General features: G+C 44.3%; 2 protein-coding genes across 2 annotated transcripts; both read left to right on the plus strand.

Annotated features, from left to right (window-relative positions):
• The first annotated feature begins 1,059 nt into the window (after nt 1-1,059).
• On the plus strand, nt 1,060-6,176 carry LOC129853003 (uncharacterized). Its single transcript, XM_055918619.1, has 3 exons — nt 1,060-1,596; nt 2,890-3,075; nt 4,417-6,176. The coding sequence occupies exons 1-3, from the start codon at nt 1,171-1,173 to the stop codon at nt 5,608-5,610; spliced, it is 1,806 nt and encodes a 601-aa protein (XP_055774594.1). The 5' UTR covers nt 1,060-1,170; the 3' UTR covers nt 5,611-6,176.
• A 2,630-nt stretch (nt 6,177-8,806) lies between these two features.
• Nucleotides 8,807-20,175, plus strand: mcidas (multiciliate differentiation and DNA synthesis associated cell cycle protein). The gene is made up of 7 exons (XM_055918630.1): nt 8,807-9,174; nt 9,581-9,656; nt 9,805-9,884; nt 11,000-11,060; nt 14,637-14,875; nt 15,389-15,499; nt 15,817-20,175. Exons 1-7 carry the CDS (start codon nt 9,082-9,084, stop codon nt 16,282-16,284), a joined length of 1,128 nt encoding a protein of 375 aa, XP_055774605.1. The 5' UTR covers nt 8,807-9,081; the 3' UTR covers nt 16,285-20,175.
• Nucleotides 20,176-25,340: the final 5,165 nt, after the last annotated feature.

The raw sequence follows: 25,340 nt of genomic DNA on the forward strand, positions 1-25,340 counted from the left end.
TACTGGCAAATCCTTTCCCATCCTTGTCATAGGAAGATCAATTATGAAGAGATATTATCGATAAAACGTAACGATGCTCATCGGCCATTGGACATAAACATTACACAACAAGTTAGAAATCGCAAATTCAACAATGAGTGGTTTGGAAGGAATCAGTGGCTAACTGTGAGTTCAACACAACTGGGAACTCGGGGAAAAACGAGCTACGACTGCGGAAATACGTTTTGAACTTTCATCCAACTCGGAATTGTCAACCGGGAGTTCCCTGTTGTCTTAAAAGCACCATAAATCCAGAGAATGCCAGACTTTGATGACAAAGTTTGATGACGAAATGTTACTACGAAGGACCGCCGTGCCACTTTCCTGAGCACAGCACAACAAGGTGAGTCCAAAAATGTATTGTATGCTACTGCATAAATTATGTAATATGCCAGGGAGATATGTCTACTAAGATATGTCTACTAAGAGATATGTCTACTGTTTACTAAGACAGTAACATTAATACTAAGTGTATGTTGTGTAGTAAGCTGTTAGTAGCCCATGTGCCTCACACTAATAATTTGGTCTATTTTCCCCTCTTAATTTTGCCTCATGTTACTATTCTGACTTGGTGGTGCACATGTAGCCTATAACCTGTTTTAGAGAAATGTAAATGTCCCTCCACCTGAAGAGCTTGGTTTGCTTCAACTGTAATGGTTCTTCTAAGACAAACCTGCTGGACATGAAATGACAAGAAGTGTGAAGAAAATGTCATACAGTTTAGGCCCATATAGTCATTCATGTGTAAATTGAAGTAGGTCCCTTGAAGAACCCGAGTAAATCCGTAGCATCAACTATGTTTACACAACTTAGTTATTAGTCTGACGACCCTGAGGAGGTCCATTTACCCGGGCCTTGCGCGCCACTCGCCCAGCCGCTCAGACCTCATGGGGGCAACAAACACATTCAGCATCCGTTCCTATGGCAACCCCCCCCCAGGCGCACAAAAGCTCGCAGTTGGAGAGGTGTTTGAGCGCGTGGACACACCGGGAAAACACGTCATTACAGGGAACTCCTCAGCCGACCAATGACAAGTGAACACTGCGATATCAATGCAGTCACCAGAGAGAGGTATCGGATAGATTTGCAAAATAGGTGACATTTTAGCCTAGTTACAGAGCGTGGACACAGATGGATAAAATGGTGTCATTGACGCAAACTGGCGAAACCTCGAACAGAATGTGCAAACGGAGGAAAATGAAGAGCGGTTCTCAATCTCCATCAAGAGAGAATGTATCACCACACGGAGACCAAAGCGAGGAGACTTCGTGCACCCCTGTGCGGAGACCGCGGGCGGAGAGGGTCAGAAAGCAAAACATCATTTCTAAACTGTCAGACTCTGGTTTCGATGAGGACTTTCTATCTCCAACCCCGACCCCATCACCGGTTCGGAAAAATCAGTGTCCGGTAACAGTTGAAGACGCATTGGCACCGGGGAATTCCAACAACAGACTGTTGTCTAATTGGTATCAACACTACGGCGAGATTGGTTATCAGATACAGAAACTCAAAGAGCCGCAGTTTCATCCAGTCAACTGTCTGTCTCGACAACCACAGGTATGGAATCAACAGGTTCATGCAACAGCTCGTTCCAGATACACAAGCCATCTTGGTTGTTGAAAAAATCTATATTTCCTTGTTTGTTTGATCCCCCCCCCCCCCATCAATTTTCCTCGTGAGTTGGGAGTATTGAAATAGATTTTCCATATGTGTCCTTATTCTCCTTTTTTCAAGATAGCATAAAAATAGAATAATACTTTATTGTTAGTTTTGTGAGAAATTGACATTTGTCTTCGGCTTATCTCAACCCAGGTTTGATAATAGACCTGCCAATATTTAATCAGTTCTCATTTAGCCCTAAAACCGCAATTTATGACATGTATTATAGTAATTTAGTTCTACACTTTAACGGAAAACTGTCATTTGTATGGTAATTTGAGGTATTATCAACAGTAAAAAAAAAAAAATAGGAAACATTTTACTGTAAATGGTGCATTCTGGGAAAATGTATGTATTTCGAATGGTACTGTAATTTTACCCCACAGAATACAGTACAGTACCATATATTTGGAGAGCCAAAACCCTTTTGACCACTAGTGGGCGCATGGTATTGTTGTTTCTGGCTTATTAACATAGTTTGAGGCCTGCCTTGTAAGAGGCTATATTTGTTGCACACAGTGAGTGAGAATAATGCACCAATTTATCTCATATGTGGTTATAGTGCCCCATCAATTTGTATAAGGGACAGAATGGAGTGTCAGCTTGTCTTAAACATTAAGTTGTTGAGCATTTTGCTATGTGCTTTTGGTCTGTTTTGCCCTGTAGTCGCTGCCAGTTTGAAAGTCTCTATAATTGCAAGTGATTTATTATGCTGTAATGTGTAAACGCCTAGAAGCCAACCTGCTTGCACCAACCCCTTGTAATTACAGTAAAATACTGTGAAATACTAACCCCTCCCCTCAAATGAATTTAATTTATTCCTTCATCCATTCATTCCGATTACTGTAGCATTTACTTTTTTTTTTACAGTATAATACAGTAAATTTTACGGTAATGTACTGTGTGTCATTACCACAAGGCAGTTAACCCTGAATAAGGAAGTTAACCCACTGTTCCTAGGCCGTCATTGAAAATAAGAATTTGTTCTTAACTGACTTGCCTAGTTAAATAAAGGTAAAATAAAATTTACAAAAATAAAAAACACAGTACTTTATTTGATAACGTATTTATATTACAGTAGATCTACAGTAATATGAAATACAGAATTGTACTTGCCACCAGTCTAGGTATGTTTTATGAACTGCCAATTGTGATTGTCTAACTGACTTCTATTTGTGTGCATTTTTGCAGGTGACAGCCGAGTCACGATGTAAGCTAGTCAGCTGGCTCATCCCCGTACACAGATACCTGCGTCTGTCCTTTGAGTGTTGCAGCCTGGCCGTTAACATCATGGATCGCTTCCTGGCTTCCACTCCCGTGGCTGCTGACTGCTTCCAGCTGCTGGGGGTCACCGCCCTGCTGCTCGCCTGTAAACAGGTGTGTACGATAGATATGTTGACTATTCAGGGAGGGAGTCAGTCAATCAATCCATTTTGATGCTCTGAGAGTAAGATGAATGATGTTTTAGAGATACTCTGTATATTGAAAGTTTATTTCCAAAGTGGTATATAGTCATTTTCAGAGATTAGGGTAAATTAGCTTTTATTGTTTAAAAAAGCTTATGAGAGAGAATGTTGTGTTTTTTTTACTATCTAATCATGGCATGGGGTTGTTCAATGACAGACATGTGATTTGTTTGAAATCACTTGATGGTGATCATGTTTTAGTTTTTTTTTGCAAAACTTTATTATACATTTGTGACATCAATATTTATACATTTTTTTTTAATGAGTCAATACGGTAATATGAGCTCTGTTGTCACGACTTCCGCCGAAGTCGGATCCTCTCCTTGTTCGGGCGTCGCTCGGCGGTCAGCCGGTCTTCTAGCCATCATCGATCCACTTTTCATTTTCCATTTGTTTTGTCTTGTTTTTCCTCACACCTGGTTTCAATTCCCTCATTTACTTGTTGTGTATTTAACCCTCTGTGCCCCCCATGTCTTTGTGAGGGGTTGTTTATTGTAGTGCACGTTCCCCGTGAGCGCTCGACGGGTTATTTTTGTGCCGATTTATCTTGCTGTTCTGAATGCCGTCGGTTTAATAAATCCCCGGTTATCACCCAGTTCTACTCTCCTGCGGCTGACTTCTCTGCCGCCAATTACGCACCCCGCTACATCTGTTTGTAAAATATTTACTCATTTTTACTCATTTAGCATATGCTCTTGTCCAGAGACAACCACATATCACAGTCAAATATACAGAATACGAACATGCCATTCCAGCTAAACAATGGATATATAGCGTTTTGCAAAAAATAAATAGAAAATACACACCTAAAATCTATTAATAAAAAAATCTGAGAACAGTAAGATTTTACACACACGAAAGGTACCCATAAACAATATTTTCTGGTGAACCAACACAAATGTGTAGATTTGATGGATATAACGTTTTGTCATGGTGTGTGACTTGTTCTCTTTCTCTCTCTCTCTCTCTCTCTGTCTCTCTCTCTCTCTCTTCCATCTCTCTCCCTCTTTCTCTCTCTCTCTCTCTCTCTCTCTCTCTCTCTCTCTCTCTCTCTCTTTCTCCCTCTTTCTCTTTCTCTTTCTCTCTCTCTCTCTCTCTCTCTCTCTCTCTCTCTCTCTCTCTCTCTCTCTCTCTCTCTCTCTCTATCTCTCTCTCTCTCTCCTCTCTCTCTCTCTCTCTCTCTCTCTCTCTCTCTCTCTCTCTCTCTCTCTCTCTCTCTCTTCCCCTTTTTAATATTTTCTGTTCTATTCAGGTGGAGGTGTTTTCTCCTCGGATCAGCCAGCTCCTGTCTCTGTGTTGTGATGCGTTCTCCAGAGAACAGCTGTGTAACCTGGAATGTCTCATCCTGCTCCGCCTCAACTTCCGCCTGGCTGCACCAACCATAGCCTTCTTCCTGGACTTCTACACCAATCACAGCCTGGCTGGCCGGCATATGGGCGTGGACGGAGTCAGCAACGTTAGCCATAGGCTGTCTGGGGATAAGGATGAGGAAGTGAAGAGGCGAAAGAGGGGCAGCAGATTGGCTCTTAGGGTGTGTGAGCTCACTCTGGCCGACTACGCCTTCAATAAGTACACACCTTCCCTGACCGCCCGCTGTGCTCTGGCTCTAGCCAATCAACTGCTGAGAACCAGCCAGGGCCTAGAGGAGCCAGCCAATCAGCTGCTGAGGTTCAACCCTGAGGAAGAGCCAATGGACCAATCCCTGAGTGATCCTGCCCACTCAGAGAACGACCATTACCACCCAACCTTATCTGAGACTAGTAATCACACCTGTATTGACAATGACTCCTCTCTTTCAGTTGTTGGTCACCTCCGATCTGTGAATGACTCCACCCAGTCAATGGATGACCCTTCTCCATCTGGGAACACGTCTACCCTGGTTGAGGGAGACCAGACTCATGCTACTCTGGCCCAGGAGTACAGAGAGGGAGACCAGACTCATGCTCCTCTGGCCCAGGAGTGCAGTGAGAGAGACCAGACTCATGCTCCTCTGACCCAGGAGTGTAGAGAGGGAGACCAGACTCATGCTCCTCTGGCCCAGGAGTACAGTGAGGGAGACCAGACTCATGCGCCTCTGACCCAGGAGTACAGTGAGGGAGACCAGACTCATACTCCTCTGGCCCAGGAGTGTAGAGAGGGAGACCAGACTCATGCTCCTCTGACCCAGGAGTGTAGAGAGGGAGACCAGACTCATGCTCCTCTGACCCAGGACTGTAGAGAGGGAGACCAGACTCATGCTCCTCTGACCCAGGACTGTAGAGAGGGAGACCAGACTCATACTCCTCTGGCCCAGGAGTGTAGAGAGGGAGACCAGACTCATGCTCCTCTGACCCAGGAGTGTAGAGAGGGAGACCAGACTCATGCACTCTACCAGGAGTGTTTAGACAACCTTAGATTGTTGGTGTCACTCAACCAGGATGCCCTGCAGGCCACGATAACTCTGTGACCACATGATGACTGTTGGCATGTTTCAACCTATGTGAGGTAAATGCACAGTTGTTGATGAATGGACCCTACCGCTATTGTGACTGAAAACAACCTGTGTACCTCGAGAAATGAAAGGCCGAAAAAACCTTTGCATTTCCAGTCACTAAGCTCTGCTACCCCTGCACTTGTGGGGTTGGTGGTTGACAATAGTGACTGTCACTGAGTTATTTCAATGATTTAAATTTCTGCAAATAAACTGTGAACAATATCAATGGACAGCATTGGCATTGGTATCAAAGTACTGTATGTGTAGAGGATGTTTTGGTCTTTATTTATACTGTACTATGTTCTGTAACTTATTGAAGTCATTGTACTGTAAGATGCATTGAGTGAGTAACTTGCTGTAGCTGTTTCTCCAACCGTCCTGATCCTGGCTGCTATGTTGGCCAATGTTACACAGACCGTTATTGTTACGCAATGAACAACGATGTGACGTCCCGTTTCAGCAAATGTGATGAAAACCCGTATTAAATTATTACTTGATCAATGTACTGGATATGTGAATCTGATTGGTTCACTCCATTTTGAAAATAAACTGAATAAAACCAAGAGAGGTGTATTTTATCTTTTATATCTGTTGGTGGTGTGAGGGGAATCTAATCCCAAGAAGATTGTTGGAACAGCGGTCCTATCAGCTCAGTCGGGAAAAATCAGCTGCTACCACAAGTGATATTTAATAAAAAATATAAAAAATCTATCAATGATAAGCCACGTTTTTACCAGAACTATGACCCACTGGGCACACATTGGCTGAATCAACATGGTATTCCACGTCATTTCAATTGAATCGGGCTGCCAATCGAATAGATTATAGCAAGGCATGTAGCCTCTAGCTTCGCTTTAGCTAATGAATACATGTTTATCGGTTGGCCTATGTGGTCGTCGTTTTCTCAAATCTAACATTTCACTACGTTATTACACACGGTGTCTGCAGCTGGTGTAACAGTATAACTTTAAAACCGTTCCCTCGCCCCGACCCGGGCGCGAACCAGGGACCCTCTGCACACATCAACAACAGCCACCCACGAAGCGTCGTTACCCATCGCTCCACAAAAGCCGCGGCCCTTGCAGAGCAAGGGGCAACACTACTTCTAGGTTTCAGAGCAAGTGACGTAACTGATTGAAACGCTATTAGCGCGTACCCGCTAACTAGCTTAGCCATTTCACATCCGTTACACTGGCTGGCGGGCAACAATGCAATTACTTGTTCAGTAATTAAAGTTGGAAATAGCTATATACCGTATGTAGCTGCTATTTCAATGGTATTTATAAACTTTGTATAAACATGACACATCAGATAGCCTAACAATTAGGAAAAATATAGTGGGCTTGAGGATAAATTCAGCCATAATTTAGACTCATAGCCTACACAAATGGACTGCGAATGTAAAGTAAATTAAATTAAATTCTATTCAACTTGAGACACCCCAGGGCTCCTGAGGTCCTCATTGCTTCTTCTTCTCTCTCTCTTTTTTTCTGTCTTAGAAAACAGTCTCCCTCTCTCTTCCGTTCTACGGTGGCCTGTAGCTGCAGTATACGACCGCGTCGTCTTGTTTTGTGTGCAAATGTTTTCACTACCGCCTGTAGCTGCACATACACGTGAATGATGCCAAGATACACCAGAGGTAAACGACTGCTGATATACCGACCACACAACTCAAACACCGGTTCACCAGTATAAACGTTTTTTTTTTTTGTTTAAGTCCTCAATAACTGTTGTCCGCTTAAATATGATAATCTGTTTGCATCTGACAATTTATTGACTGTCCAGTGTCCAGACCACTTGTCCCCGGAGCTTCCTATACCGTTCATCTCTTTCCATAAGGTGTTGAGGCCGGCGTTTAAGGAGAATGAGAGGCTCAATTATTATGATAGACGATGTTAGACTACAGAATTGCAGTATTTGAAGCACCACTCTCTTCTGGACAGTTTCCCTGATGTTGCTACGTCAATCAAGCTTTGTTTACCATGCTTGTAACTGTCTCTTTTGCGGAGAGATTGATTTCTTAACTAAAACTCATACTGTAGAAGCATTAGGCTCTCGATCTGATGTACGCTTTTGAACACCAGAGTAAGCTCCACTCATTGTACCGGCGCCGTCATAGCCTTGGACCACTGCATTTGTTAACCGATATCCCATTACTTTCAATCAGTATTGAAAGGCCAGAGGCACTTTTTTTCCAGTCACATTCCTGAAGGCCAAGAAACAAACACTTCACTTTCTAGTAAATAAGTAAATTAAAAAGGTTTATGAATTACTTTTCGGACCGTCACTGTCAAAAAATTGTATTATATAAAAAAAAAAAAAACTAGACATCGATTACACGCCCATGATCCCACCGGAGCTCGTTTCGGGCTTGTCCGGTACGCCAGTCCGGTACGCCAGTGAAGTCAAGACCCAACACAGGGACATTCAGTTACACGGTTCTACAGTTAGGTTCTCTTGTTGGGTCATCGAAAGAGTGTTGAGTTCTAGATATGATTGTTGTTATTGTTTGTTGAGTTACATTGACGTCATTAATTATTCATTTATTTTGTTTGTTTTATTTCCGCATGTCACGTTGATGTTGACTAGGTTACGGCATATCTGGAGATAATAAGCATTTATACCGACAGACATGCCTAGAGTTTTCCTACTAGCCTACATCGTGTACATCTTTCAAGATCATGAAGGATTTTGCTCGGGAAAAAGCCGGTTAGCCTAAATCACATTTTTATATAGGCCTACCAAAATAAACCCACGTCTCTGATTTGTTGTACAAAATACTTGGATCGTGTCGAACCATCAGCTAAGCATGTGTGAATCTGGAGATGGAAAGACACTAAGAAGTGAGTCTCTGGTTGAAGGCATCACTGTTGGCCACTGGTCGGTGTTCTCCAAGCAGGATAGTTAGCTCTACGCGCGTCATGGTCGGTGGTCTCCAAGCAGGATAGTTAGCTCTACGCGCGTCATGGTCGGTGGTCTCCAAGCAGGATAGTTAGCTCTACGCGCGTCATGGTCGGTGGTCTCCAAGCAGGATAGTTAGCTCTACGCGCGTCATGCTCTGCGCTGTCGAATGCACTCGGAGCCCGCGGTAAAAGCAGGCGCCGCCTCTAGCGGAAACATTTTCCTCTGAGCCTAAAAACCGTTAGGTCTACACCTGTTAAATCTCCGGGGGAAGCCGCGTGTCCCTAGAGACCACGAACTGGTTTGATTGGCCCACAGACTTTAAACGGCGGCATGGAATGGTATAAACCGGGAGAATACGGGCTATAAAAATCTACCTCAGCTAGAATCTCAGTGGGTCTTGGACTGATTTTTTTTTTGTTGCGTGAGTGACAACAACTGCAGTTTGGTTCAGTATATAATCTTGGTCTGGTGAGTCTCGGTCTGATTCTGGGCTACTACAGACATAAATCTCTGTCCATCTGAAACGGAATCTGAAGGAGAATGCATGGAGACAGAAAAGTGTTCCGGACTATCTGTCCAAACACAGTGGCTCCTCATCAGAATCAAGACAGCAGACAGACAGCAGCCAGAAAGGTACAGAGATGATTAACCCTGTGCGGCTATATGGGATGACCAGGGATGTTCTCTGTTTACTGAGTCCGCCAGATCAGAGGCAGTAGGGATGACCAGGAACGTTCCATTTTCGTGGGCTGCTAAGCATTCAAAAGTGTAACGAGTACTTTTGTGTGTCAGGCAAAATGTACGGAGTAAAAAATAAAATAAAAATCTTTAGGAATGTAGTGAAGTAAATGTAACAGTTGTAAAAGTTATAAATATTAAAGGAAAGTACAGATACAAAAAAATATATACTTTAAGAAGTACTTTAAAGTATTTTTTACTTAAGTACTTTACACCACTGGATTTTGATGGAAATGTATGCAATGTCAGTATGTAGACCTATCTAACGCTATTAGAGACATTGCGAAACTCTTATCCACAGGGCAGACCGAGGCTCCCCAGGAGCAGCAGCCCGGTCGCAGTGTATGTGGACCGGAATCCCTGCATCGTTGAAGAGGGTAGGTGAACCATGGGCATATTGCTCAGACTACACGCATGTTGATTTCATTGTCTTGTCTTAATATACAAATTCAGAGTATAATATTAAATAAATTCATATATATTTTTTTTGTTTTCACTATTTGGTTATGTTTTTGTTTTGTTTAGCATTCGCAACAATAGCATGGGACGACTTGGAGGAATGCGCGTCCGTAATGAGACGAGAGAGCGACTCCCTAGGTTCCCAGGTAAAATAACACACACACACACACACACACACACACACACACACACACACACACACACACACACACACACACACACACACACACACACACACACACACACACACACACACACACACACACACACACACACACACACACACACACACACACACACAAACACACACACAGACAGACAGAGAGAGTGTGTGTGAGACAGAGAGAGAGAGAGAGTTATTGTTATTATTGCTGTTGGTCCCACCATTTATTTATATATAAATATATATATATATTTACATATATATTTGATTTTTATTTTTCGATATGTATACTTTGACAATGTAAGTAATAACGAACCTACCATGTCAATAAAGTCAATTGAATTGAGAGAGAGAGAGAGAGAGAGAGAGAGAGAGAGAGAGAGAGAGAGAGAGAGACAGAGAGAGAGAGAGAGAGACAGAGAGAGAGAGAGAGAGAGAGAGAGGAGAGAGAGACAGAGAGAGAGAGAGAGAGGAGAGAGAGAGAGAGAGAGGAGAGAGAGAGAGAGAGAGAGAGACAGAGAGAGAGACAGAGAAGAGAGAGAGAGAGAGAGAGAGAGAGGAGAGAGAGAGAGAGAGAGAGAGAGAGAGAGAGAGAGAGAGAGAGAGAGAGAGAGAGAGAGATGCACATACACACCGATAAATTTCACGTTAGAGGATTAGCCGTTTCCATGGTGATATGACGGCTCGGGCGGGTTAATATTTGACAGACAGGTTACCAGCGGAGCGCCAAAAGACCGTGCATTTATGCTCTTGCCACCCGCTTTATAGAGAAAAAAAAACACTCTCAAGTTTTCCAACCTACCTACCGAAACTAGTCCTAATCTCATTTACCTGACACTACAAACAACTTTTTAAAACACCTACACTCACATTGACTTCAAAGGACCACACACAGCAACATGAGCGCACAGACATGCACCGCAGTATATTTACCGCGCTGGGATTGCAGTTGGGATTTCCAGGTAAAACCGCGCTCCTGATTGTGAATATGAGTACGCTATCTCTAGTATCTCTAAAATCTAGCCTGTGCAATGTCAGTCTGTTCGGTGTGAATGAGGCTGAACGCGTTGTGTGTGTGTGTGTTTGTGTATCCAACAGGTGAACGATTCCGACGGAGATGACCAGGAATTCGGAGAATATGCCCTGGACTTCATAGCTGGTAAGAAAATCGAGATTCAAATCATTCAGAGGAAATAACCAAGTAGGCGTTTCGATCTGTATTGACGCTAGGATATAGATTGCAAAAGTTGTTTTAGGTAAATGTTGAGTCATCTTCTACGTTGTATTGATTTATTTCGACTAACAGATACATTTATTTATTACGTACAGTTCCTGAAGAAAAATTGTGTTTTGATCTGTTTTGATCAGCTGTGTAAAACGTATATTTTTTTATGGTAGTGAGAGAATGTTAAACTGTAAGAGTCAAATGTAAATGTCTATAAATGTACTGTAAAAACAGCATATAAAGACTGGAATAACAGTTCATTTCCCCATCTGTATTATCCTCCCCCTCTCCCATTCTTCCATGTATTATATTAATCCCCTCTCCCATGTATTAGATTAATCTCCTCTCCCATTCTCCCATGTATTATATTAATCCCCTCTCCCATGTATTAGATTAATCTCCTCTCCCATTCTCCCATGTATTAGATTAATCCCCTCTCCCATGTATTAGATTAATCTCCTCTCCCATTCTCCCATGTATTATATTAATCCCCTCTCCCATGTATTAGATTAATCTCCTCTCCCATGTATTAGATTAATCTCCTCTCCCATTCTCCCATGTATTAGATTAATCCCCTCTCCCATGTATTAGATTAATCTCCTCTCCCCTCTCCCATGTATTATATTATTCCCCTCTTCCATGTATTATATTAATCCCCTCTTCCATGTATTATATTAATCTCCTCTCCCATTCTCCCATGTATTATATTAATCCCCTCTCCCATGTATTAGATTAATCTCCTCTCCCATTCTCCCATGTATTAGATTAATCCCCTCTCCCATTCTTCCATGTATTATATTAATCTCCTCTCCCATTCTCCCATGTATTATATTAATCCCCTCTCCCATGTATTAGATTAATCTCCTCTCCCATTCTCCCATGTATTATATTATTCCCCTCTCCCATTCTCCCATGTATTATATTAATCCCCTCTCCCATTCTCCCATGTATTATATTAATCTCCTCTCCCATTCTCCCATGTATTATATTAATCCCCTCTCCCATGTATTAGATTAATCCCCTCTCCCATGTATTAGATTAATCTCCTCTCCCATTCTTCCATGTATCATATTAATCCACTCTCCCATTCTCCCATGTATTATATTAATCCACTCTCCCATTCTCCCATGTATTATATTAATCCCCTCTTCCATGTATTAGATTAATCCCCTCTCCCATTCTCCCATGTATTATATTATTCCCCTCTCCCCTCTTCCATGTATTATATTAATCCCCTCTTCCATGTATTATATTAATCCACTCTCCCATGTATTATATTAATCCCCTCTCCCATTCTCCCATGTATTAGATTAATCCCCTCTCCCATTCTCCCATGTATTATATTAATCCCCTCTCCCCTCTCCCATGTATTATATTAATCCCCTCTCCCATGTATTATATTAATCCCCTCTCCCATGTATTATATTAATCCCCTCTCCCATGTATTATATTAATCTCCTCTCCCATGTATTATATTAATCTCCTCTCCCATGTATTATATTAATCCCCTCTCCCCTCTCCCATGTATTATATTATTCCCCTCTTCCATGTATTATATTAATCTCCTCTCCCATGTATTATATTAATCTCCTCTCCCATTCTTCCATGTATTATATTAATCACCTCTCCCATGTATTATATTAATCTCCTCTCCCATTCTCCCATGTATTATATTATTCCCCTCTTCCATGTATTATATTAATCTCCTCTCCCATGTATTAGATTAATCCCCTCTCCCATTCTTCCATGTATTATATTAATCTCCTCTCCCATGTATTATATTAATCCCCTCTCCCATGTATTAGATTAATCCCCTCTCCCATTCTTCCATGTATTATATTAATCTCCTCTCCCATGTATTATATTAATCCCCTCTCCCATGTATTATATTAATCTCCTCTCCCATTCTCCCATGTATTAGATTAATCCCCTCTCCCATGTATTATATTAATCCCCTCTCCCATTCTCCCATGTATTAGATTAATCCCCTCTCCCCTCTCCCATGTATTATATTAATCCCCTCTCCCATTCTCCCATGTATTATATTAATCCCCTCTCCCATTCTTCCATGTATTAGATTAATCCCCTCTCCCATGTATTATATTAATCCCCTCTCCCATTCTTCCATGTATTATATTAATCCCCTCTCCCATTCTTCCATGTATTATATTAATCCCCTCTCCCCTCTCCCATGTATTATATTATTCCCCTCTCCCATGTATTATATTAATCCCCTCTCCCCTCTCCCATGTATTAGATTAATCCCCTCTCCTATTCTCCCATGTATTATATTAATCCCCTCTCCCCTCTCCCATGTATTATATTAATCCCCTCTCCTATTCTCCCATGTATTATATTAATCCCCTCTCCCCTCTCCCATGTATTATATTAATCCCCTCTCCCCTCTCCCATGTATTATATTAATCCCCTCTCCCCTCTCCCATGTATTATATTAATCCCCTCTCCCATGTATTAGATTAATCCCCTCTCCCCTCTCCCATGTATTATATTAATCCCCTCTCCCCTCTCCCATGTATTATATTATTCCCCTCTCCCATGTATTATATTAATCCCCTCTCCCCTCTCCCATGTATTAGATTAATCCCCTCTCCTATTCTCCCATGTATTATATTAATCCCCTCTCCCATCTCCCATGTATTAGATTAATCCCCTCTCCTATTCTCCCATGTATTATATTAATCCCCTCTCCCCTCTCCCATGTATTATATTAATCCCCTCTCCTATTCTCCCATGTATTATATTAATCCCCTCTCCCCTCTCCCATGTATTATATTATTCCCCTCTTCCATGTATTATATTAATCCCCTCTCCCATTCTTCCATGTATTAGATTAATCTCCTCTCCCATTCTCCCATGTATTATATTAATCCCCTCTCCCATGTATTATATTAATCTCCTCTCCCATTCTCCCATGTATTATATTAATCCCCTCTCCCATGTATTATATTAATCCCTTCTCCCATGTATTATATTAATCCCCTCTCCCATGTATTATATTAATTCCCTCTTCCATGTATTATATTAATCTCCTCTCCCATTCTCCCATGTATTATATTAATCTCCTCTCCCATGTATTAGATTAATCCCCTCTCCCATTCTCCCATGTATTATATTAATCCCCTCTCCCATGTATTATATTAATCTCCTCTCCCATGTATTATATTAATCTCCTCTCCCATGTATTAGATTAATCCCCTCTCCCATTCTCCCATGTATTATATTAATCCCCTCTTCCATGTATTAGATTAATCCCCTCTTCCATGTATTATATTAATCTCCTCTCCCATTCTCCCATGTATTAGATTAATCCCCTCTCCCATGTATTATATTAATCCCCTCTCCCATTCTCCCATGTATTAGACTCAGCTAAAGTTTGATGGGACAATACATCTGACTGTTTTACACTGAATGAGTCAATGTTTTGATTGTATCTGACCCTTTCTAAATAAAACATTGAAATTCATGAAAAACTCTTATTCTCCCATATAGACTCTCCAGCCACATTGGAGCGCAGTCTGTCTCCAGCCGATCTGGTGGCCTTCCAAGGGTGTATCATCCCTCCTCTCACCCCCCAGCGGGAGCCCTGTCCAGGGGACAAGGACCAGCAGGGCTACCCTTCCTTAGACCCAGGCCTCGGCCACCCTCAGGCCCAGGATGGGATACTCTGGAGGGGAATTGCTCAGCACCACACCAGGGTCCTGGGACACACACTGGAGACCAACAGCCAGGTACAGACATACAGACAGGCAGACAGGCAGACAGGCAGGCAGGCAGACAGACAGACAGACAGACAGACAGACAGACAGACAGACAGGCAGACAGACAGACAGACAGACAGACAGTCAAGCAGACATACAGACAGGCAGACAGGCAGACAGACAGGCTGACATACAGACAGGCAGACAGACAGACAGGCAAACAGGCAGGCAGACAGACAGGCACACAGCCCTTGTGTGACAAGGCGTGCAGGAAGAAGTTTATCTGAATCTGCGGTTGATTGCCATGTGTCGCGATGTGGACTCACTGGGTGTGCTGTCATGTATACACAACAGATGTTCAACTGAAAAATAGTTTCCTCTTTGCTGCTCTTAGTAGTCAACGGCGAGTAGACATTACCTTTTAATTTCTGCATAGTTCTTCTTTGCTGTCAAACTCCCTGTTGCCAGGTTTGATGTACGTAAAACACTTTGACGCGCTTTCATCGTTTCAGTCACAGACTGCGTCCTCTTGTCTTTCCCCAGCTTCACCTGACTGTGAGCAGGAGGCAGGAGGAGATTAATGCTCTGCAGCAACGCAACGTCCACCTCAGAGAACTGGCCACCAGAGCTAAACACCTAGCCTCTGTCCTGGATGTAAGTCAGGAGACTGGAAACATACGCGCACGCACACACACATTCACATAAATAAACACATCAGATGATCACTCAAATACATAAAACTATAGTTGCAACCAAATCTCTCTCTATCTCTCTCTCTCTGTCTCTCTCTCTCTGTCTGTCTGTCTGTCTGTCTGTCTGTCTGTCTGTCTGTCTGTCTGTCTGTCTGTCTGTCTCTCTCTCTCTCTCTCTCTCTCTCTCTCTCTCTCTCTCTCTCTCTCTCTCTCTCTGTCTGTCTGTCTGTCTGTCTCTCTCTCTCTCTCTCTCTCTCTCTCTCTCTCTCTCTCTCTCAGAAGCTGATGATGGTGAGGGAACCATCATGTTTTCGACAACCCCCAGCATCCCCCTGTGACGAACCCCCCATGTCAATGATCCCATGTAAGAGGCAGCGTCTGGACGACACCTGTGACGACACATCGCCCCCTGGGTGTGTGGAAGACATCCTACGCGATGTCAGCGACCGCTGCAACACCGTCCTGCACCACAGCACCGCTCAACCACCTCTTCCCCAGGATAGTGACCCAGAGAGAATACTGATGTTCGGGGTGTTCTCTGGACTTCAGACATCCAGGACCACAGGTGGCGCTGTGGTGAGCACGGAGGACGCGGAGGCAGGAGAGAGCAGTAGTGACTCGTCTTTCAGGACTTCAATTAGGGAACACTGTACGATCAGGACTCAGACCTTCCCTCACGGACACGCCTTCACCTCCAGGACGACCCAGGGAGGGTACCGCTTCCGTTGGGTTCCCAGCCAGAGCTAGCCCTTAGCGGTACTGGGTTCCCAGCCAGAGCTAGCCCTTAGCCATACTCGGTTCCCAGCCAGGGCTAGCCCTTAGCCATACTCGGTTCCCAGCCAGGGCTAGCCCTTAGCGGTACTGGGTTCCCTGCCAGAGCTAGCCATTAGCGGTACTGGGTTCCCAGCCAGTGCTAGCCTTTAGCGGTACTGGGTTCCCAGCCAGAGCTAGCCCTTAGCGGTACTGGGTTCCCAGCCAGAGCTAGCCTTTAGCGGTACTGGGTTCCCAGCCAGGGCTAGCCTTTAGCGGTACTGGGTTCCCAGCCAGAGCTAGCCATTAGCAGTACTGGTATCCCAGCCAGAGTTAGCCCTTAGCTGTACTGGTATCCCAGCAGGAGCTAGCCCTTAGCATTAGCACTGAGCTAGAGCCATCTTGAACATGTAGTAGGTACTGCTGTTATTAGACTGCTAGCTTCGGCTAAATACTAGCTACACTATATTTATAAATTTATGTGGACACCCCTTCAAATTAGTGGATTCGCCTATTTCAGCCACATCCGTTGCTGACAGGTGTATAAAATCGAGCACACAGCCATGCAATCTCCATAGACAAACATTGGCAATAGAATGGCCTTACTGAAGAGGCTCCCGAGTGGCGCAGTAGTCTAAGGCACTGCATCTCAGTGCTAGAGGCGTCACTACAGACCCTGGTTCGATTCCAGGCTGTATCATAACCATCTGTGATTGAGAGTCCCATAGGGCGGCACCCAATTGGCCCAGCATCGTCTGGGTTAGGGTTTGGCCGCTGTAGGCCGTCATTGTAAATAAGAATTTGTTCTTAACTAACTTGCCTAGTTAAATAAAAACAGAGCTCAGTGACTTTCAATATGGCACCGTCATAGGATGCCGCCTTTCCAACAAGTCAGTTTGTCCAATTTCTGCCCTGCTAGAGCTTCCCCTTTCAGCTGTTATTGTGAAGTGGAAATGTCTAGGAGCAACAACGGCTCACCTGCAAAGTGGTAGGCCATACAAGCTCACAGAACGGGGACCGCCGAGTGCCAAAGCGCCTAGCATGTAATAATCTCGGTTGCAACACTCACTACTGAGTTCCAAACAGCCTCTGGAAGCAACGTCAGCACAATAACTGTTCGTCAGGTTGGGTTTTCATGGCCAAGCAACCGCACACAAGCCTAAGATGACCATGCACAATGCCAAGTGTCGGTTGGAGTGGTGTAAAGCTCGCTGCCATTGGAGCAGTGGAAATGCATTCTCTGGAGTGATGTGTCAAGCTTCACCATGTGCCAGTCCGATGGACGAATCTGGGTTTAGCGGATGCCAGGAGAACGCTACCTGCCGCAATACATGCAACTGTAAAGTTTGGTGGAGGAGGAATAATGGTCTGGGGATGTTTTTCATGGTTCGTTCTAGGCCTCTTAGTTCCAGTGAAGGGAAATCTTAACGCTACAGCATTCAATGACGTTGTAGAGGATTCTGTGCTTCCAACATTGTGGCAACAGTTTGGGGAAGGCCCTTTCTTGTTTCAGCATGACAATGACCCTCTTGCACAAAGCAAAGTCCATACAGAATGGTTTGTCGGTGTGGAAGAACTTGACTGGCCTGCACAGAGCCCTGACCTCAACCCCATCGAACACATTTGGGCTGAATTGGAACACCGACTGCGAGCCAGGCCTAATCGTCCAACATCAGTGCCCCCGACCTCACTAATGCTCTTGTGGCTGAATGGAAGCAAGTCCCCGAAGCAATGTTCCAACATCTAGTGGAAAGCTTTCCTAGAAAAATGGAGGCTGTTGTAGCGGCAAATGGGAGGAGCAACTCCATAAGATGTTTGACGAGCAAGTGTCCACATACTTTTGGTCATGTAGTGTATATCTCAGGGTTGGCCAACCCTCGCTTTCTGAATAGTAACCTGCCTACATACAGAGAACATTCTAAATTGTAAATAACTTTGTGTGTACAACAAGCCAAAAGCTTTTGGCAGTGGCAGTATATTCTTTACTCTTGCTTTGACCAAGGAATGGTTCATTCATTTTTCTAACGTCTAGTTTCTTACTACCAGGGGTGGCAGGTAGGCTAGTGGTTAGAGCGTTGGGCCAGTAACCAGCAGGTAGCCTAGTGGTTAGAGCGTTGGGCCAGTAACCAGCAGGTAGCCTAGTGGTTAGAGCGTTGGGTCAGTAACCAGCAGGTAGCCTAGTGGTTAGAGTTTTGGGCCAGTAACCAGCAGGTAGCCTAGTGGTTAGAGAGTTGGGCCAGTAACCAGCAAGTAGCCTAGTGGTTAGAGTGTTGGGCCTGTAACCAGCAGGTAGCCTAGTGGTTAGAGCGTTGGGCCAGTAACCAGCAGGTAGCCTAGTGGTTAGAGCATTGGGCCAGTAACCAGCAGGTAGCCTAGTGGTTAGAGCGTTGAACTAGTAACCAGCAGGTAGCCTAGTGGTTAGAGAGTTGGGCCAGTAACCAGCAGGTAGCCTAGTGGTTAGAGCGTTGGGCCAGTAACCAGCAGGTAGCCTAGTGGTTAGAGCGTTGGGCCAGTAACCAGCAGGTAGCCTAGTGGTTAGAGCGTTGGGCCAGTAACCAGCAGGTAGCCTAGTGGTTAGAGCGTTGGGCCAGTAACCAGCAGGTAGCCTAGTGGTTAGAGCGTTGGGCCAGTAACCAGCAGGTAGCCTAGTGGTTAGAGCGTTGGGCCAGTAACCAGCAGGTAGCCTAGTGGTTAGAGCGTTGGGCCAGTAACCAGCAGGTAGCCTAGTGGTTAGAGCGTTGGGCCAGTAACCAGCAGGTAGCCTAGTGGTTAGAGCGTTGGGCCAGTAACCAGCAGGTAGCCTAGTGGTTAGAGCGTTGGGCCAGTAACCAGCAGGTAGCCTAGTGGTTAGAGCGTTGGGCCAGTAACCAGCAGGTAGCCTAGTGGTTAGAGCGTTGGGCCAGTAACCAGCAGGTAGCCTAGTGGTTAGAGCGTTGGGCCAGTAACCAGCAGGTAGCCTAGTGGTTAGAGCGTTGGGCCAGTAACCAGCAGGTAGCCTAGTGGTTAGAGCGTTGGGCCAGTAACCAGCAGGTAGCCTAGTGGTTAGAGCGTTGGGCCAGTAACCAGCAGGTAGCCTAGTGGTTAGAGCGTTGGGCCAGTAACCAGCAGGTAGCCTAGTGGTTAGAGCGTTGGGCCAGTAACCAGCAGGTAGCCTAGTGGTTAGAGCGTTGGGCCAGTAACCAGCAGGTAGCCTAGTGGTTAGAGCGTTGGGCCAGTAACCAGCAGGTAGCCTAGTGGTTAGGGTGTTGGGCCGGTAGCCTAGTGGTTAGAGCGTTGGGCCAGTAACCAGCAGGTAGCCTAGTGGTTAGAGTGTTGGGCCAGTAACTGAAAGGTTGCTAGTTCAGATCTCCGAGCTGACAAGTTAAAAATATTTCATTCTGCTCCTGAACAAGGAAGTTAACCCACTGTTCCTAGGCAGGTCATTGTAAATAAGAATTTGTTCTTAATAATCAAAATGCCCTTATTTGTATGGCATGTTCAATAGAAACAAAGTTTTAAAAAAACTACCTTTCTAAGTGTTCTGATACTTCTATCTTGGAGTTGTATTTTTATGATAACATAGCTACAGTATTTCACTTTTAAATGTGTATAGCCCACTGTTCCTAGTTAAATAAAATGTAAAAAATGGTCGATCAACAAACCAAGTAGAATGGGTGTTTATAGGCCTAATGGTGCTGTCTCCTCAGGTATCCTAGCAACTGAATTAACCTGTGTCTTTGTTAAATCCATCTTTGTGTTTACATTTGCTCGTGCGTGTGTTGAATATCCAGGGCCCAACCTAATAATCCAGGTGGACAATGGAACACCTCACCCACGCAATCTACACCAATGTATTCAAACTTGTTTCAAAGTCTAAAGATACATGTTGTCATTTTGTTTGTATGTAATAAAGAGGATGTTTTGAATTAAATATTGTCATATATACATCGTGATTTCTGTATAGATTAAAGGGACATTCTGAATTTGCTTCATCCATTAATGAAATGTACCCATTTTTGATTCTTGAAAAATATAACGTATATAAAATTCTCAGTTCATCTATCGTACCCCACCGGAACCAAAAATATACGCTTGTTTTCACTCCAATGTTTCCAAGGAAAGTAAATGTAAACAAACATTGCATAGCCTTACAACATGGTTAAAATTACAATTTTGATATCATGGATGGTCAGTCCCTGCATCCATACCGAAACAGGGGTAGGACAGACGTTTTGTTATTGTTTCAACTGCTTATTGCCGTTTTAAGGAGGATTTAAGGGATAGCAAGTGTAAATGAATGGAATTAAAGGGATATAAGTAAATTAATGGAATTAAAGGGATATAAGTAAATTAATGGAATTAAAGGAGTATAAGTAAATTAATGGAATTAACGGGATATAAGTAAATGAATGGAATTAAAGGGATATAAGTAAATTAATGGAATTAAAGGGATATAAGTAAATGAATGGAATTAAAGGAGTATAAGTAAATGAATGGAATTAAAGGGATATAAGAAAACGAATGGAATTAAAGTAAGGGGAAAGAAAGTAACAGTTTATTTTGATGTTTGTTAAGGCTTTCCTTTCCATGTTTCAGGAGCAAAACAAACGTGACCCCAGTGACACTTGACCTGTAGGTCCTTCATCTTAATTTGTTCTGTCTGTCTGTCTGTCTGTCTGTCTGTCTGTCTGTCTGTCTGTCTGTCTGTCTGTGTTGTGGTCCTTTTGTCCTGGAAGGGAGGGTGAGGGAGGTTAAGGGAAGGGGGAGGGAGGGTGAGGGATGTTGAGGGAGGTTGAGGGAAGGGGAAGGGAGGGTGAGGGAGGATGAGGGTGAGGGAGGATGAGGTTGAGGGAAGGTGAAGGGAGGGTGAGGGAGGATGAGGTTGAGGGAGGTTAAGGGAAGGGGAAGGGAGGGTGATTGAGGGTGAGGGATGTTGAGGGAGGTTAAGGGAAGGGGAAGGGAGGGTTAGGGAGGTTGAGGTTGAGGGAGGTTAAGGGAAGGGGAAGGGAGGGTGAGGGAGGTTGAGGTTGAGGGAGGTTAAGGGAAGGGGAAGGGAGGGTGAGGGAGGATGAGGTTGAGGGAGGTTAAGGGAAGGGGAAGGGAGGGTGATTGAGGGTGAGGGATGTTGAGGGAGGTTAAGGGAAGGGGAAGGGAGGGTGAGGGAGGTTGAGGTTGAGGGAGGTTAAGGGAAGGGGAAGGGAGAGTGATTGAGGGTGAGGGATGTTGAGGGAGGTTAAGGGAAGGGGAAGGGAGGGTGAGGGAGGGAGGGAGTTTGATGTTGAGGGAGGTTAAGGGAACGGGAAGGGAGGGAGGTTGAGGTTGAGGGAGGGAGGTTAAGGTGAGGTGAAGGGAGGGTGAGGGAGGGAGGTTAAGGTGAGGTGGAGGGAGGGTGAGGGAGGTTAAGGTGAGGTGAAGGGAGGGTGAGGGAGGGAGGTTAAGGTGAGGTGGAGGGAGGGTGAAGGGAGGTTAAGGTAAGGTGAAGGGAGGGTGAGGGAGGGAGGTTAAGGTGAGGTGGAGGGAGGGTGAAGGGAGGGTGAGGCTGTCCAGAGGTGAACATCAGACCACACTAGGACACCTGTTCAAACTCCTAATCCCTAAGGTGTGTTTGCCTAAGGCCTCTGGAAACAAGACATGAACAGGGCATGATTTACAGTACAGCTGCTGAAGGAAGTATTGTTTGAGGAGAATTTAACAGCCTGAGGGAAGGAGTGAGGAAAGGAGGAGATAAGATATAGAGACTGAGACCTGAAAACCACAATCTCTGTTAACTGGATTTATCCAGTGGTATTGAAACATGAAAACAATCAGGTACTGGATATGACCCCCCCCCCCCCCCCCCCCCCCCCTCCCCTCCCCAAAAACAACTGGATTACCAAGACGCACAACAGACAATGTTTCAATCCCAGTAATGGGTGTGTGGATGTGTCTTCAAACGGTTGTACCAGGTGCTTGACGTGGGCTGAGAGTACAGTGCTACTTGGATGAGGGAGGCAGGGAGGAGATAAGAGACATACTTAGTCTGAGACCTGACAACCACTACACTGCATAGGTCCTGTATCAACCAATCACTGCACTGCATAGGTCCTGTATCAACCAATCACTGCACTGCATAGGTCCTGTATCAACCAATCACTGCACTGCATAGGTCCTGTATCAACCAATCACTGCACTGCATAGGTCCTGTATCAACCAATCACTGCACTGCATAGGTCTTGTATCAACCAATCACTGCACTGCATAGGTCCTGTATCAACCAATCACTGCACTGCATAGGCCCTGTATCAACCAATCACTGCACTGCATAGGTCCTGTATCAACCAATCACTGCACTGCATATGTCCTGTATCAACCAATCACTGCACTGCATAGGTCCTGATTCAACCAATCACTGCACTGCATAGGTCCTGTATCAACCAATCACTGCACTGCATAGGTCCTGTATCAACCAATCACTGCACTGCATAGGTCCTGTATCAACCAATCACTGCACTGCATAGGTCCTGTATCAACCAATCACTGCAATGCATAGGTCCTGTATCAACCAATCACTGCACTGCATAGGTCCTGTATCAACCAATCACTGCACTGCATAGGCCTTGTATCAACCAATCACTGCACTGTATAGGTCCTGTATCAACCAGTCACTGCACTGCATAGGTCCTGTATCAACCAATCACTGCACTGCATAGGCCCTGTATCAACCAATCCCTGCACTGCATAGGCCCTGTATCAACCAATCACTGCACTGCATAGGCCCTGTATCAACCAATCACTGCACTGCATAGGCCCTGTATCAACCAATCACTGCACTGCATAGGCCCTGTATCAACCAATCACTGCACTGTCCCACAGGGTTCCTATTGAATAGATATTTCCAGTTCCTCAATTCCGTTTCAGTATTTTTTAAATCCATTTTGTATTTTTTTTGGAGGTCATCAAACATTCCAATTCTGACAATATTTGATTAACTTTTTTAAAGCATCTCACAGCTGACCCGAGAGTATCTTTACGTGTGTCTGCTTCCTGAATCATCAGACATGACGACGTGTATCAGTGATAACTTGCGTGCCGTTGGACACACGCAGGCACTCGCCTCAAAGTTCTTATCGTATTTCCATGGTAACACGTGTTCAGCAAATCAGAACACTGACCACAACATTTACAACACTTTCCCAATATCATAAAACTGTGAGATCTCTGTTTGTTCGTCTGATTCTCTGTTCAGCTGGGGGGCGTTGATCCACATTGTCACCTTGAAGTTTTACCGCTGTCTTATCACTGCTGGCATCCTAGGAGTTATCAGACACATAAAAGTACACACAAAAGTACACACAAAAGCACACACACACACACACACACACACACACACACACACACACACACACACACACACACACACACACACACACACACACACACACACACACACACACACACACTCAGACACCCTTGATTAAGGTATCAGTTCAGACAACCCAGAGTTGGGCCACTGTTTGACTAGGCCATTTGTAGGTATATCTGAGCTAGATAAACCTTAAACCCACAAGACCTTTCATGTTATATGTTACTGACTGTATGTATCAGAGTTGACCAGTCAATAGAGAACACGGTATCAGAGCTGACCAGACAATAGAGAACATGGTATCAGAGCTGACCAGTCAATAGAGAACATGGTATCAGAGCTGACCAGACAATAGAGAACATGGTATCAGAGCTGACCAGACAATAGAGAACATGGTATCAGAGCTGACCAGACAATAGAGAACATGGTATCAGAGCTGACCAGACAATAGAGAACATGGTATCAGAGCTGACCAGACAAAATAGAACATGGTATCAGAGCTGACCAGACAATAGAGAACATGGTATCAGAGCTGACCAGTCAATAGAGAACATGGTATCAGAGCTGACCAGACAATAGAGAACATGGTATGTCTCAGAGCTGACCAGTCAATAGAGAACATGGTATCAGAGCTGACCAGACAATAGAGAACATGGTATCAGAGCTGACCAGTCAATAGAGAACATGGTATCAGAGCTGACCAGACAATAGAGAACATGGTATCAGAGCTGACCAGACAATAGAGAACATGGTATCAGAGCTGACCAGACAATAGAGAACATGGTATCAGAGCTGACCAGTCAATAGAGAACATGGTATCAGAGCTGACCAGACAATAGAGAACATGGTATCAGAGCTGACCAGACAATAGAGAACATGATATCAGAGCTGACCAGTCAATAGAGAACATGGTATCAGAGCTGACCAGACAATAGAGAACATGGTATCAGAGCTGACCAGACAATAGAGAACATGGTATCAGAGCTGACCAGACAATAGAGAACATGGTAACAGAGCTGACCAGACAATAGAGAACATGGTATCAGAGCTGACCAGACAATAGAGAACATGGTATCAGAGCTGACCAGACAATAGAGAACATGGTATCAGAGCTGACCAGACAATAGAGAACATGGTATCAGAGCTGACCAGACAATAGAGAACATGGTATCAGAGCTGACCAGTCAATAGAGAACATAGTATCAGAGCTGACCAGACAATAGAGAACATGGTATCAGAGCTGACCAGACAATAGAGAACATGGTATCAGAGCTGACCAGTCAATAGAGAACATGGTATCAGAGTTGACCAGACAATAGAGAACATGGTATCAGAGCTGACCAGACAATAGAGAACATGGTATCAGAGCTGACCAGACAATAGAGAACATGGTATCAGAGCTGACCAGACAATAGAGAACATGGTATCAGAGCTGACCAGACAATAGAGAACATGGTATCAGAGCTGACCAGTCAATAGAGAACATGGTATCAGAGTTGACCAGACAATAGAGAACATGGTATCAGAGCTGACCAGACAATAGAGAACATGGTATCAGAGCTGACCAGTCAATAGAGAACATGGTATCAGAGCTGACCAGACAATAGAGAACATGGTATCAGAGTTGACCAGTCAATAGAGAACATGGTATCAGAGCTGACCAGACAATAGAGAACATGGTATCAGAGCTGACCAGTCAATAGAGAACATGGTATCAGAGCTGACCAGACAA

The sequence above is a fragment of the Salvelinus fontinalis genome, chromosome 4 (genome assembly GCF_029448725.1).
Source record: "Salvelinus fontinalis isolate EN_2023a chromosome 4, ASM2944872v1, whole genome shotgun sequence".
NCBI classification, from domain to species: domain Eukaryota; kingdom Metazoa; phylum Chordata; class Actinopteri; order Salmoniformes; family Salmonidae; genus Salvelinus; species Salvelinus fontinalis.

Bases quoted from the DNA above. Each gene is read 5' to 3' on its own strand.
- mcidas (XM_055918630.1), top strand. From the start codon at position 9,082: ATGCATGGAGACAGAAAAGTGTTCCGGACTATCTGTCCAAACACAGTG. The intron at 9,657-9,804 runs GTAGGTGAACCA...TGTTTTGTTTAG, and splicing joins TCCCTGCATCGTTGAAGAGG to CATTCGCAACAATAGCATGG. The intron at 9,885-10,999 runs GTAAAATAACAC...TGTATCCAACAG, and splicing joins GCGACTCCCTAGGTTCCCAG to GTGAACGATTCCGACGGAGA.
- LOC129853003 (XM_055918619.1), top strand. From the start codon at position 1,171: ATGGATAAAATGGTGTCATTGACGCAAACTGGCGAAACCTCGAACAGA. The intron at 1,597-2,889 runs GTATGGAATCAA...GCATTTTTGCAG, and splicing joins GTCTGTCTCGACAACCACAG to GTGACAGCCGAGTCACGATG. The intron at 3,076-4,416 runs GTGTGTACGATA...TGTTCTATTCAG, and splicing joins TGCTGCTCGCCTGTAAACAG to GTGGAGGTGTTTTCTCCTCG.